The sequence below is a fragment of the Aythya fuligula genome, chromosome 7 (assembly GCF_009819795.1).
Source record: "Aythya fuligula isolate bAytFul2 chromosome 7, bAytFul2.pri, whole genome shotgun sequence".
Classification (NCBI taxonomy): Eukaryota; Metazoa; Chordata; class Aves; order Anseriformes; family Anatidae; genus Aythya; species Aythya fuligula.
In genome coordinates, this window is record NC_045565.1 from 11,316,619 (window position 1) to 11,332,000 (window position 15,382).

Below are 15,382 nucleotides of genomic sequence, written 5' to 3' on the forward strand. Positions count from 1 at the left end.
TTCCAAAAGATGCAGAGGGTAACAGTTTCCATCAGCTCTTCAGGGGAAGGCACCTTCTCATTTCCTATCAAGGAGAGCTAAGGAAGTTCTGATAACAAAAGTCCTCTCATCACTGCAGACTGAGTTCTCAAAATAAACGGAGACTATACAGACATACAGAAATGCACTTACAAAGAATTGTGGAGCACTTACTGTGCAAAATGGTGATTCTCTGGAAAGTATAAATCTTTCACCAGCTTTGAATAGATAAGAACTCTCTAGGTCAATAGAGATTTTCCAAATTTCATGAGTGCAACGCAGACTTATTTCAGAAAGTGCGTTTCTCAGAACAGGTAAGAAAAATCTAATGATTGTACTGAATACAAGGAGTAATAGCAGTACAAAACTAGTAATCAGACTCACCATTGATAGCTAAGATAGCTGGTCTCACTATAGTCTCTTAAACCAGTAGAACAGCAAAATGAGGCATTAAAGCTATCCTGTGGAGAAATGGAAAATGCCACTAATATTCCATCACATGTGTGTGTATAGTTATATATATATATATATATATATATATATATATATATATAGTAGTGCATATATATATAGTGGAAAGTCAAGCAGTGGTGGAGGAAGAAATTGAATGGAGAAGATATGGATTTTAATTTGACTGACTGGCTCTAGCAAGCATTCTCAAGCTGTCTTACTAGAGTGTGCATCTCACAATCAGTTCACAAGTAGCTGAAGCTCACTTCCAGCTCTAGAGAATTGAAGACTGTAAAAAATATGCAAAAATGCAAAAGCTATGTACCCCACAATCTCATCGAAACATTGAGACAGACAAGGCAAAGTCTCCCTGAATTCCTCATTCACATGATTAAGTTTCTCATCTCACCTGTCTACCTGCTTGGTTTCTCCTCTTTCTTTAGATGGCAACTGTATACGAATGGTACAGGTGGGAATCATACATCAGCTTCTGGACCTTTTGGAGAAACATGTGGAGAGTGGGGATGTCTCTGTACAACATGCTGCACTCAGCGCACTTCGAAACCTTGCTATCCCAGGTACAGATTTTGAAGATCAATGACTTACTGTGATTCCTTGTAAAGATGGATCATTTAATGTAGATCTGTGCAGCTCTGTCCAAGTCATCATTTCCAGTGTCATGTATTCTGAGGGGCAATTGACTTTTTTCCCCCTGCAGAGACATATTTTTGCATAATTCATCAGGATTTTTCAGCTACGTGAAAGGTCTAAATATAATACACTGTAATCTCATTGCCAACTGCTAATATTATTTCCTATTAACAACATACAGCAGTTTAAGATAATAATGCAGAACCAGGCTTATAGCTTAAAATACATAGTTTTGTGTGGAGCTCCCATCACACTTGGTAGATTTTTTAAAATTATTATTTTAATAAACTTGTTCTTCTATAAAGCCAATGTTCATTGTAAATTTGCCCTGTACAACACTTTAAAAATTTTACTTGTGATCTTCAGTAAATCCGTATCAGAAAATTTTGTGCTACTGCTTCCACTCAAAAACATAATTCAGACAAAAAATGTTTTCCTGGAGACTTAACAGAACAGCACCACAGTCCTTACACTGTGGTATAGCACTCTTCAGAGGAGCACAATGACACTTTTCTGAAAATAAAAACTTGAAGCTGTTTGCTGAATTTTCTATGTAAGCTAGCCAGCAGGCCTAGTTTTGTAAATAGTTCTACATATATAGTCATTACTTTGAATAAACAAGAGCGCCACAAGAAAACTTACTACTTTGCTTCCACTGCTTCCTTTTAAATCCTGATACACCTTGTACCAGGTGTTTGAAGCCCTTGCTTCTTCCTTCAGATAGCTCTCTTCAAAACTTCACTTATCCAATTTCAACTTGTTTTTATACACTCTCAGGTAACTTAGTTTTGCCTATAGTATTACCACACTCTCTGCATCATAAGAGTCAGCCACATCTGTCTATTCAGTGTTTCAATAAACATATTCCACATGATTAACCTCTCACCACTTCTGTATTTCTCTGTAAAGAGGTTTTCTAACACTGTTCATATTAGTAGATAGAGGCCTGTGCAATTGCTTTTTGGTGCTAGTAGTGTATGCAGAGATTTCTATGCATGCAAGCTACCTTACATCACTTACAACTTAACACAGCTTTTAAAAGATAACAAAAAGCAGCTTGGCTGTATGTGCATATATCCAGATACGTATTTACAGTGCTAAGCCTATCCTTGGGAGTTTCTTAACAGAGCAATGAACACAGTTCATCTTGCAAAAATCATAAATCTAAAACTCTGGAAGACCATGGATGTAACCTACAACTTCGCTCCTATATTACTGCCTGATACATATAGTACTGGTAGAACTTAATGTTCTCTGCAGCTGCACTTTAACAGGCTGAATTCCGAATTATAAAATATCAGTGGATCACTAAGGGGCCTCTTTTTTTGTTATCTGTTCTGCTCAATGTCTATCACAAAACCTCTTCAATCTTTCCAGTTTTATGTTTCTACCACAGAATTTCAACAAGATGTCAAACTAGGAGAAAAACAAAAATGAAACCTGCAGACACAACTCATGAGGTCTGTGTAAACATAAAAGATCAACTAAAGAAGTGGAAGTATTTAATAAAAAAGCAAGCAAAACATAATAGGCATTATTTAAAATAGCTGTAATTGAGCAATGCATAACTTAGATTTCAAAATACTGTTCCTAAACTGTGTTTTTCCTCATCACCTAGATATATATATATATAAATATATATATATGTATTATATTTATATATTTTTATATTATATATTTATTTATATTCATTTTATATATTTATATATTAGTTATATTTATTATATATTATATTTATATAATATATATATATATATCTATTAAAGCTACAAAACACTTTTCACAAGAATACATCATTTTCATCAATACACAAACTCCATCACTTTCAACAATATGCAGCCTACTACCTGGAAAAAAAACGCCTGAGTACAAGTCTAAACAAACCATAAAAGAGAAAAAAATAAATAAAGGCCAACATTTGCAAATGTGCACAGGGGAGGTCTTGAGTTAATTCAAATAGTGATCTTAAAACTGTAAAAGAAATAAAATCACTATGCTTTAGTGACTAGAGTCAGTCTACCACTGAAAAACATGCACATTAAGAACAAGTTATTTAAAAGTGCCTGCTTCTCAGTTTGCCCAACAGAAGGTAAGACAGAACAGACATCTTCCTAATTTCACTGTCATCCATCCCTCCTCCTAAAAGGCATGCAGAAGACTGGAGGAAAATTGCTCTGGATGAAGCAGCTTTTGGTAGCACAGTTAAGCAGCATTAGGACTCCTTCCAGACAACTGTCTGATCATTACCAGGGATTACTGCACTAATGACTGGAGTAAAGATGCAAGATTTGGGAGAGGAAGGCACAAAAACAAAGGTGTGAGCAACAGAGGATTGGTGAGCTCAAATACAAAAAATGTCATTCTCAAGAAATAAGATTGAGTCATTTCTGCCACCCAGTTCAAGATGAGCAAGCACAGGAAAATCTTGCTCATAGGGGTGGGTGAGTAGGTGAATAATCTATAACAACTAGAAAACTGAGGGAAACAACAATGCTGTGTTTATCCTGTTATATACTGTATTCTAGACAGAGTTGAGATCAAAAGTACCCAAAATATTCTAACAGCACTGCCTAAAAACTTTTAGCTCAAAAAACACACCTAAATGGTTGGGTTGTCCTGATTTCATCCAAGTACTCCAATGAGTTGGACCCTTTTGCTAAGAGCATAATGGAACACAAAATTCAGAACAATTATATCCTATCTATACCTTCAGATGCTCCTACAGTTAGTGAGCTTCACATTAAAGTCCCTTTTTTTTCCCCCTCGGTTCCATTTTCTAGTTGTTAACAAGGTTCAAATGCTGGAGGAAGGTGTGGCAGAACGGATTCAGGTGCTTCTAAGGTCAGAGATGCCTCCTGTGCAGTTTAAACTTCTGGGAACACTACGGATGCTAGCAGATGGTCAAGGTAGGGAATTGCTAATGTTTCCTGATGTCAGCTACACATTCCTCTCCTTCCCTTCCCCCACAAGACAACAGATGTGCATGTAGAGGCCAGGCTAAGTATCCTGCTAACCTAATTCCACTCACTCTGGACAAGTTCCAACAGAGGCCATTGCTCAAGGCTACAAGCCCTCCCACCATGCCCTTAGCCAGCCTCTGAAGTAGATGAAAAGCAAATCAAACAGAAGAATCTGCAGTAGTAAGGGAGAAATGGCAAAAGCCTAAAGAAAGATGCTTTCCACTGGACACATATGAGCAAAGCCTGAGTATGATGGAAAGGAGTCAAAATAAGGATTTATAATGCCAAACAGCAAGAAAGCAAATGAATAGAAGAATTGGGCAATATAAAGGATCAAAAGGAGCTGAGGTTTGGAGAGGCAGAAGAAATGAGTTTCTATTACTAACAGTCTCCATACATGTTCCCAGGTTTATCTCAGTAAGGCTCAAATGTTGCATTTACTTTAACCATTGAAATATGGGATTATCTACTTCACATGTCACATCATTTAGTTTTGCACAGACAGGCATGCAAAGGCAATGAGACTCAATGCTTCTCAAAATGTAATTACACGCAAAGTGCACCATTTAGGCACAAAACCTTGGAATTACATTAAGATCTAGTACCATGTCCCAATTCTTTGATTTATTCAGCTTCTAAGCAGAATATAATGATATATGAAAACAAGTTGCTGTGGGTTTTTATGATAAAAATGCCCTAGTTGTCTCAAATCACCAAAGCAGCTGCTCTACCATACTGATCACTATAGACCATCCTGATGTGCAGGAACAAAAAGTCAAAAACAGAATTAGAAAAGTTGTAGCCATTTTGCAATGGGAACTGACTTCTGGTACAGAACAGTTACAACCACAAATCCATGACAATATGAAAGAGCAGAAACAAGCACGCTCTGCTGTACTTCACATTGCATTCCCTTACATCACTGCCCTCTCCACACTCTAATTTGACAGCTACTTGCATCAATTTTCAAATGAACATGCATCAAATTCAGATCTAGCACTCATTGGTTTGAACCCATTCCAGTCCAGTAAAAAGCTGTTTCCACTTATATTTCACCATGGTCAGAAACTTCCCGTCTTCTTCCTCTCATGCTTTGAAGGAGGTCATTAAAATGTCATTTCTCTGAAGCGACAACAGGATTTCTGGATTGTGAGAGACCATTTATCTTTTAAAATTGAGACATTAGAATAACATAGATCTATATTAACAAATCCTTTCTTTTCTCCCACACTCAATGCTATTTTCAGCCCTGATACGAAGTCAAAATTTGGCACAAAATGGTACAACTTCTGAATCTGAAACAACACAGATGTCAAAGTGCTGAGTAGAAGAAGATTTAGAAGATTATTCAATGTTTACCCGTTTATGCCTATGAGCACACATTTCTCCCACCTTTAATTGCTTTCTATTGTTTACCCATGAGCTAACATTGTCCTTAATTAACTCAGCCTGAAATGCTTGTGAATACACATCTACTAACAAGTCCACACTAAATTAGCTACTTATATTAGTTAATTGCATTATCTAGTGTAAATTCATTACTCTGACAATCACCGGGCATGCTGAGACCTATAAAATAGAACAGAAAAGGAAGGTTTCTTTCTAACTACAGAAAAATGCACTTAGCTCTGTCAGCTTCATCACGCTGAAGTGTTAGCAATGTTTTTTTCACTTTGCTTCAGAACAGCAACAGAATTTGTGCACCTCACTACACTGCCAAAGGACCTTCAGCTCAAATTAAAGTTCAGTTACATGCACAATTGAAGTTTGGCATTTTATAAGCTAAGAGTTCCTTCTGGTCTTTGTCTCAAAGAGCTGGCAGAGATCAGGAAGTCTCTGGTGAACTGGGTCAAGATCCCTTTTTAAGCAAACCCCTTGAACTGGTTCCATTTGACACCCTCTTACCTCTGTCAGCTTTCTAGACTAAACTGGATTACCATGATCTTCTCAGACTAACATGTGACATCTGACCTAGAAACAAAGCCTTTCTGTCAGAGGAGGTTATTGTGCAACATGCAACTTACCTCAAAACAAACACATTCAACTAGGCTAGAAGCTCCCACATCGTTACAGGATTTTGACCTGTGGATTGTTCTGTTGGGTACTGGACAGAAACCAAGGAAGTGTCTATCCTTCTTTGTCCATCTCCCAAAAACAGAAAAAAGTATAGTTTGACTTAAAATTTCTGCAAAATACCCAGAGTAGTCACGTGGTTTGTTGACATTGACCTCTTGCACTCTCTTGTTTAACACTTTTCAGAATATCCCAAAGCAAATACAATACACACAGAAAGGGACAGGTAAAGAAACCAGAGCAGGGTATCATTGGCCAAACCTATTTCTGTTGTTCTAGATGCATTAACTTTAATTCTTCCTCAAGCCTTGTTTGCCTCAGGAAAGCTCCAAGAAACAAGTTTCTCAGCTTCTGAAAACCCTGGAGACTTCTCCCAACACTTTTACCTTTCTGAATCTGCTTCCAAATGAACAGGATATTCTGAGCTCACCCCCTGCTTATCTGATTTTAAAAGTATATTTCACAGTTCTCAGCACTTTCAAATCTACATTTTCCTTTGCTTTGGAAATCATTTTCTGCCACCTAGTCACTTTTGAGCCATAACACTTTAAAGGTGCATTATGAAACTACAGTAAGATTTGTACAGAATCCTGCATTAGACCAAAGCAATATCAAGACTGCATCTTCCACGCAAGTAGTTTCTTTTGCTACTGAACTTTTGGGGAAGTTCAAACTACTGAGTTTGGGGATTACTTTCCTGTAGTGGTACAAATCTTAAGTTACAGCATCACTTTGGAGTTTCACTTCCAAAAGGTTATTTAGTGAGGAGTTTTGTTTGTTTTCTCTGTGTCAACCATATAGATTAATACTTTGGGCAAGTCCTGAGATACTGTTCCTGAAGCACAGTGGAAAGTAAATTAACGCATTCCTTCAAACTTGAGGGAAATTTTAATGGTGTTCAATACATAGTTCAACACGTTGACTTGAGAATGTAATTACAGACATGTTGCAATTCTGTACCAAGGACTGGTTTCCCACATGCTACCAACAGTAATTATGGCCATTACTGAGAGCACCAAAATGGCAAGAACAGGCTCCAAAAACCCCATGATTACATTCATACAGGGCTCAAAGAGCAAGTACAAGAAACAAAGGGAAAGAGACAGCCCTCATGTGAAGATTTTAATATAGCAACATAAAATTTGCTTTCAAAGATCTGAAACTCCTCATTTTAATCCCTGCTTCAGAGGCCTATGAAAATGCTAGCTTTAAAGGAACAGCTTAATTTGTTCTTTACCTCCAAGCAGTGCCCTGAAACAACTGGCATTCCCCAAGCAAAGATATCCAAGATCACACAAGTCCAATCCTTTAGTTACAGCTCAGACCACAGGATGGAGCTCAGTATCCTTTGTTACCTTTACATTCACATTTCAGTGACAAAGACTAAGATTTTAAATGTCTCCCAATGATGCTTTTCTCTTCAGCTGATGCGGCTGAAATCTTGGGCCAAGACCCCATGCTGCTCAACAGACTTGTGCAGTGGTGTGATGTTAAGGACCACGCCGGCGTTCATGGAGAAGCAAATCGGCTGCTAGCATCAATCGTGCGTCACAACAGATCCCAAGTATGAGTAATTGGTCTGATGTTCCTACCTTATCTGTCTCCTATTTTTAAAGCTTGTCCATATAGCAAGGGGTTAAATGCTAAACTGTATGTACAGCTATATAATTAAAAACAGGAAAGTTTTTGGTAAAATGCCTCTAGTCTGCCTCAGTATCAATTGAAGAGAGGGGAGTAGGAAAGCAGTGCTCTCTGTAACTAAATATCACACTGAAACAAGCAACATGGTTATCTGCTGTGACTTGTTGACTTTTACCTCTCTTAAGGCTTGACAAATGCTAGGCAGGCAAACCTTTTCTATTTCCATAAATAAATTAGTTTCAATCATAAAATTAAAATTATAAAAGATAACCCAGACCTATCCTGCATGCCAATCTCTCAGGAGTTCCAAAGAGCTCACTTATCTACCTACTGATGGATGAATCCAGTGTGATCTGGATCTACTAGCATATTATATTAGAACAGGCTTCTGTTTTTTGTAAATCATGCCATTATACATAGACATCCCAAATGTACTTTACTCTGAAGTTTCAATGGAGTAGATACTACCTGCAAAGGCTTTGACAGAGTAAAACCAAACCTTTGCTGGTTTGAAGATTTAAATGAAAAATCAAAGTTCAAACTAAAATTCTTAAGAGACCATATATACACCTGCACAAACACCTTATACACATAATTGTAAGTACCAATATTCCAAGTAAATTAGACCAGCCTTAGGCAGACACATGACTAGTGCCAAAAAGAGTTTTCTAGTCCCAGGATATATTCATTCCAAATACCATGACCTTGTATTGAAGCATGAAAATCATTTCCATCTATTCAGAGACTGAAGAGAGAGTGCAATTTCCCTTTTCATTCTACTTCATTCATAGCTCAGATTTCAATCTGTGATATTTTACCTTTGCTTTAACAGGAAGTGGTCAAAGCAGTGCAGGAGGCACAAGGAGTGAAGCATCTGGTTTCCATGACTACAAGTGAACATGCTGCCCTGCAGAATGAGGCTCTGAATGCCTTGGCAATAGCGTCTGCTATTGATTTAGGTATTTTTCACCTAAAAGCGTTTATTAATATGAAGATCTTGCACAGTTAAGAAATGCTCATGCTGTTAATTTCATATGCAAGAAAAAGCATTATGGTCTAGATTTAGCTCTTAACCATCAAATAAAGGAAGTGACCCATCCAGTAAACAAGACCCCCAGAATTCAGGAATTGCCTGAATGCTTTTTGGCCAAGTAAAATAATCAGGTTGTGTGGACAGGATAATCTGCTGAGTGCTGTTCGACCCTAGAAACCTACAGAAACACAAAATGCAAATAACAATGAGGGCTAGAGAAAACGATGAGAAAAGATTTAAATGTAGACAGAATTAGACAGGGACAAGCTATGGACTTGAATGGTCAGTGACGACTGTAAATAAGAGGAAATAACATTCAGAAGACAGACACTTGAATGAAGTAAAAAAAAAAAAAAAAAAAAACCATCGAAAAAAGGAGCTTATGGAATATGCAAATGAAACAGATAAGAATAAATGCTGTAAACGCTTCTAGTGAGCTAGATTTTCAGAGATTGAGTACAACTGCTTTTCAGGTTTGTCCTGTATAGATTTTTAAATATGATCACAATTTATTACAATAAAGACAGCCACCACAAATTTACACACATCAAAAGAAATTGCAAGTCAACTTTAAGTTTGGATTTTTTTTCTATCAACAAGAAAGCAAGACAGGGAAGAGCCCATTTTCATGCTTAGCCCACAATTAAGCCTTTCAGACTCATGTGTGCAATTTAAATGACCTAGCTCTGATCATTAAGACTGTATGGGTTTATGTATTATGGGTTTATTTTGTAGTGTGTATGTTATATAGGGTTCCATCTTACAGAATGAGCCTACTGAAAAAAACAGTCTATAGGAAATCATACAGAAAACCCCCAGTATAGACAAGATGCTCAAGTCATCCTTGTATATGTAACTCATTTTAAATGAAGCCAGTCAGGAATTTTGTTTAAAAAAAAAATAAAAAGAAAAGCACATTCACTCTTTGTAACACTCTTCTCACCATCTTTTTACATAAGAGCTCAGGTATTTGTTTACTTATTTTTCAGATATCCTTGAAGCATCTTTTAAGGAATCACAGCTAGTACAAAGCTTACACAGACTTCTACAAGATGATAATACAACTCCTGAGGTTAAATATAATTCAATGACTCTTTTGTGCAGTCTTCTTAATTCAGGTAACTTCATTTTAAGTAGTCTGTGATGAAAGGATGGATGTTTGTGATGAAAACATGCATTTTATGTCGCTGAAATGTACCACTTGTGATGTTGCAGTCAGTGAACAGTGAAGATTAAAGAGGTTCATTCTTTACTTATCAGTAAAAATCCCACTCGTGTTTTTTCTTCAGGAAAAGTAGATTAAACCATTAGCTATGTAAATTAAAAAAAAAAAAATCTTTATTTCCAGTGACAGTTAGTGGCATAATCACGCCCTGAAAAGCAAAATAAGAGCCTTAAAATATAGGCATCTTTGTCCAAAATCACCACAACCACATACAAATGTCTGGCAGTCCCAGGTTTTGCCTACACCATAGCATTTTTGTGTTCAAAGAAATAAGCTGTCTGCATCATCTTACACAGGCAAGCACACATTTGTCCTGCGTATGCTGTAGGCAAATCAGAGCTGAGATAAAACAGTATCTTTAGCAGTGCTGGATTAAATGCATAGCAACTTTTAGTAAAATGTCTGAAGGATCTGTTTTCAGTTTCTCTCTCTCTGTGGTTAGGGAAGATTTAAAATTCTTCCTGAAAGATCAGACTGCTCCTGTAAGCATGGTGTGGCCTCACGCCACAACTCACCGTGTCTTTATACATAAACCATGGTTACCAAAAGCAATGACTGTGCTTAGGCAAAGACAAGAGAGCTGCTTTTCAAATCCTGGAGCTGCCCTTTATCGTCAGGCAAGCTGGATTTTGCAATGCACTCCACTTCTTCCCCTTGTAGTCACAGGTATCTCACAGGACTAACCACTTACATCCTTCAGTGCAACTGTGCAGTATTCACACAACAAATCTGATTTGTACAACTTTTGCCAGAGGTGTATTTCATGAAAGGCTAAGAAGGCACACGGGCAAAAAAGCTGGAGCACACAGCCTATATTGTATTTTCAAAGTACTTTTCTTTTGTTCAATCAGTCCTTGGAAGACAAATGGAGAAGAAAAAAGTCTTAACCTGTTCAACATTTTCAAAGGTTTAAAGAATACCTATTGAGAGAAACACATTTAAGTAATATTAGGGAAAAATTCGTACAGTGAGGGTGGCCAAATGCTGGAACAGGCTGCCCACAGAGATGGTTGATGCCCAAGTCTGTCAGTGTTCAACAGGAGTTTGGATAAGGTCCTGAATAACATGCTTTAACTTTCAGTTAGCCCTCAAGAGGTTAGGCAGTTGGACTAGATGATCTTTAAAAATCCCTTCCAGCTGAAGTAGTCTACTGTAAAGCAGCTCATTTTACACAGCGAATGCTCCAAATCTGTATGTTGCAACAATTGTCAGGAACCATTATGACATGGTATGTCACTAAAACTCAGCATTTAATCTCCCATTCAGGTGATCTGAGACAAGAAATAGAAGAGGACAAGATTAAAGAAACCCTCGAACAACTCTGCAGTCACAGCAACGCAAATGTGGTCAAGGAAGCTGCTGCAACGTTACAGGTTTTGAAGGGAGAGCCACCCCACTAGCCTCCCTTCCAACCCAGAGCAACCTGTGCTGCTGCTGAGGCAAATGCAATAAAATGCCAGCTTGGCCAACGCTACCTTGCATTTGTCATGCTGCTGCACAATCAATGCTATTAAAGCCCAGGTACAGCTCCTGCTTTTAAAACTACGCGTACAAAAATTTGGCCTACAGATACCTGTATCACTGCTGCTCTTTACTGAGCTACTAACACTGCAGTAGGAATAAATCCTGTCAAACAAGTGGTCTTAGAAAACATTACCTGAGAGACAAAAGGTAATTACCATCTCTAATACACATAAGCTGCTTGGTTTTGTCAAATCAGAGAATCAATTGCAACTTTAATTTTTTAAAATCAATAGGACTTTAAAATCGCTGTAAAAACCTAAAGCTTGTATCATGCAACCCAAAACAACAGTGCTTTCGATTAGATGTGAGCTGTTGATTAAATAATGCAAAAGGCTAATTGGACCATTTCAACTCCTGCGCACTGTGAAATCAATCTGTGTACCCAGCTGTTAACTGGAAATTTCAGAACTCCCCATATGGCTGTACCTTTAAACCACCTTTCCTTACCCTTCCACATTTTAATTTATGCTTTTAAAGCTCATCACAGAATTTACACCTGCTAATATCACAATCTATATTACTAAGCATCTGAGGTCTCATCCTACATTCAGAGTTACAGCTCTTGTAACTGGGCATGATTTGCTGTAAAGTTAACGTTTGCAGTAAACTGCAGTTAATGTCCAGACAGTACTTGGACAAGATACAAATTAAAGCTAGAAGTTAGAAGTGACAAGTGGGCACATATGAAGATTCAAAGGTGGCCAGCATGTCAGTAAGCCATCTCCAGTAAGAAAACCTAGGCTTAACTACAAATAATAGTAAATCATAGTAAAACAAAAGTCTCTGAACATTTCTGTAAGAATTGTTCAAGTTTAAAAAGTCAACTGATTAAAAAAATAGTAAGACCAGGATCTACTCCACAGCTTGTCCTTACAGGAACTTTATGAAATAGTTGTAAGTAGGTTGCAGTGTCACATCACCAAGATCCAGGTGACCGAATTCATCAATAGGGTAGTGGTGGAAACTGAAAAGCTAGGGAACAATGACTTTTTTAATCCAGCAGTAACACATTGTCTGTGAAAAAAATGTTACAACTTTTGTTCCTGTAAAAGCTTTCACACTTGGAAAACTCACTACCACTATTTAGTCCATTATATTAGTAACTGATCCACGCCACCAGATTCCAATTCCAGGATTACTGAAAAAGGGAACTTCACAAAACCATCCTAGACAAGTCACCCAGTAACAAGCAAGTTTTTGATTACATAGTGAGAAAAGAAAAACTTGAGCTGAACTGTGTCCAGTTTCATCTAACTTAAAGTATACAGCAATATGGGCATCCTGCATCTCTCCAGTGTCAAAAATAAAACAGCTTCATCCAATCTCAATTTGAGAATAAGATATGTGCTTGTGCCTAAACCAGCCATTAGGATGAAATATATCAGGGTTATTACAAACATATATATACACACACACCCCCTCAAAATAGCTGCATCTGAGTTGTCATATTTATTAAAAATGATCCAGCCTTAACATTCTACAGTATCTATTGTATATATTATTTTAAAATAATATATCCATACTGCCTAAATATTCAAAGCATTTTTTTTTTAAATGCAGTAAGGAAGAAATGTTAAAATTGTCAAAGCAGCAGCTACAAACTGATTTATGTAAGCCTCATGTTCAAACCTGTTACTTCCCTCTTCTGTACTCAGTAATTTCAGAATCATTGCTCAGACATGATAATCCAGATTGTAAGTCATAGGAGTGATAATTGGGCAACAGCAGTCACAATGCAAACAGTTTCAACTTTTTGGATATCCTTAGACAGCATGAATATTTCTCTTCATAGTAGCTTTCACATTACACTTTTTTTGGCTTTCACATTACACATTTTTGTGGCTTTCCATTAACAATTCTGAGAAAAGCACCTTTCTCTTATCTGTTATTCATCAGCCAAAACTAAAAAATCAAGAATTAGGTAGGTTCAGAAAGAAAACACACAAGTATTAGCAGACCTTTACCATTTCCATAGTTATCCACAAACTGCAGTCTCAGCCAGCCTAAACCTCAGAGAGGGAAACACTAGTAACTGGAAACAACAAGTCTTAGAACACAAACTCCACCAGTAAAAAACATTCATTTTATTTAATCAAATAAGGCTTGAGAAGAAACATATACTGAAAGTCACTCAGAAAAGCTGTATCAGAAGAAGAACCAGAACCTCCCCTTCCACTGGCTAAACAACATTCAAGCTGCATGATAATCCACAGGCAGTAAGTGAAGGAAGAGGAAAGGATGGAATGGGGAGACAAAAAAAACAAGGCAATACTAACTATAAACCAATTGCTGCATCAACCTCAACTTACTTGAGGTATAAATCTATCCACATGGCACTGTACAAGGGTCACCAGAACTAAAGACCCTCACGAAATATTCAGACTTCCAGGAGGCAACTGAAGCTCCTTTGGTCACTCATATTCATCCTCCTCCTCATGTACAGGCAAGCTGTGTCCAAATGCAGATGTAACAGAAACAAAAGAGCATATGCACAGTCAAAACATACTGAGAAATAAATACATTGCTTCACAGAAATAAATTGTGCTCATTTCTGAGAAATAAATGATCACACTGATTGAAAGGTTTCCTTCTCAGTCCAGTTAATCAAGCCTGATCTCATATTTAATATCTTCATTAAAAAACTTGTTTCCATTGTAGTGTTTGTGGAGATGTTCCAACTGCAACCAATGAAATCTCAACATCAATTTATCAAACCTCTCCTTGTGAAATTGTTGAATTGCTTCTTCAGGGCTTTAGAGCAGGCTCACACCCAACTACTTATTCTGACAAGACTTGTTTAAACCATAAGCTAAAGTTTTAGTCATGAAGTCACTGCAGGTCCACAGAGAAGGTGCTAAATATAACTTGAAGTAGAAAGCGGTAAGAAAGTATTCCCATTCCAAGTCTGAAATTACACTACCACTTGTACCACCATTGAGGGTGTGCTTCAAAGTGCCTAGGTGTAAACCAGCCTAGAGCCCCAAGGTTTTAAAAATGATACCAAATAAACATAGAGAAGTTTATCCACAGTGAAAAGAGGAATAAGTTCATGAATGTAAATGTCCTCAAATAGGTTGAACTTGCTCTCTTGAATTCTGTTCCAAATCACTGGAGTATTGATACAAAGCTGGTGTTAACATGGCCAAGGCCGATAAGAACAAGCTGTGGAAAAGACAACACTTTAATTAAATTTTGTTTTGCAAACAAACGATACTTCAAAAAAGAAACCAAGTATATATTTGTCTTCAGGCAACTTGGCAAGAGCAGCAGACAGGGGAAGTCTGATCAGTGACACCGGCCCTTGGTGGCAGCTAATTTCAGTGCATCAACTCCACTGATGTCATTGAAGCCATGATGATTTTCACCAAGTGTTGAAATGACTTCCCAGCACTAGGAGCTCTGTGTCACCAAAATGGCAAACCAAAATGTACTGCCTAGATGGAAGTTTCAATTGAACATTTCACAAACAGCAAGTTACATATAGGATGCATCTTTCTCCCATTTTACATATATCAGATTATTATACATAACAAAGTAAGCTGGTTGATGAGGTGTGGTAAAAGTTTCAAGCACCAGAGTTGAAAGCAAAGGTTACTGGACACTGCTTTGTTGCTTGCAAAGTAGCAGTAACAGCAGCAAATTTTTGCCTGCTGCTAGCGGACTGGATTCAACAAACAGGTAGTACAGACATCAGATTCAATGCTCTACAGAAGAAATGTCTCTTGCTCTCCCCTTCAGCAATCTACTGCTATTTTTCCCTTGTTGCACATTGACCAAAGATTAAAAAAAAAAAAAAATCACAGTGCA

The 15,382-nt window shown here is 37.4% G+C and overlaps 2 protein-coding genes across 3 annotated transcripts in view; one reads left to right on the plus strand and one right to left on the minus strand.

The window, feature by feature from the left end:
- The window catches only part of LOC116491083 (rap1 GTPase-GDP dissociation stimulator 1-like), a 38,930-nt gene extending 25,823 nt beyond the window's left edge, over positions 1 to 13,107 (plus strand). For both annotated transcript variants that reach the window (XM_032190717.1, XM_032190718.1), the window contains exons 8-13: positions 912 to 1,046; positions 3,900 to 4,025; positions 7,577 to 7,716; positions 8,626 to 8,752; positions 9,816 to 9,944; positions 11,318 to 13,107. In XM_032190717.1, coding sequence (XP_032046608.1) covers positions 912 to 1,046; positions 3,900 to 4,025; positions 7,577 to 7,716; positions 8,626 to 8,752; positions 9,816 to 9,944; positions 11,318 to 11,451 — 791 coding nt within the window. In that variant the 3' untranslated portion in view covers positions 11,452 to 13,107. The remainder of the gene's footprint in view (positions 1 to 911; positions 1,047 to 3,899; positions 4,026 to 7,576; positions 7,717 to 8,625; positions 8,753 to 9,815; positions 9,945 to 11,317) is intronic.
- A 529-nt stretch (positions 13,108 to 13,636) lies between these two features.
- The window catches only part of TSPAN14 (tetraspanin 14), a 42,665-nt gene continuing 40,919 nt past the window's right edge, over positions 13,637 to 15,382 (minus strand). Inside the window, exon 10 of the mRNA XM_032190719.1 lies at positions 13,637 to 14,737. Coding sequence (XP_032046610.1) covers positions 14,709 to 14,737 — 29 coding nt within the window. The 3' untranslated portion in view covers positions 13,637 to 14,708. The remainder of the gene's footprint in view (positions 14,738 to 15,382) is intronic.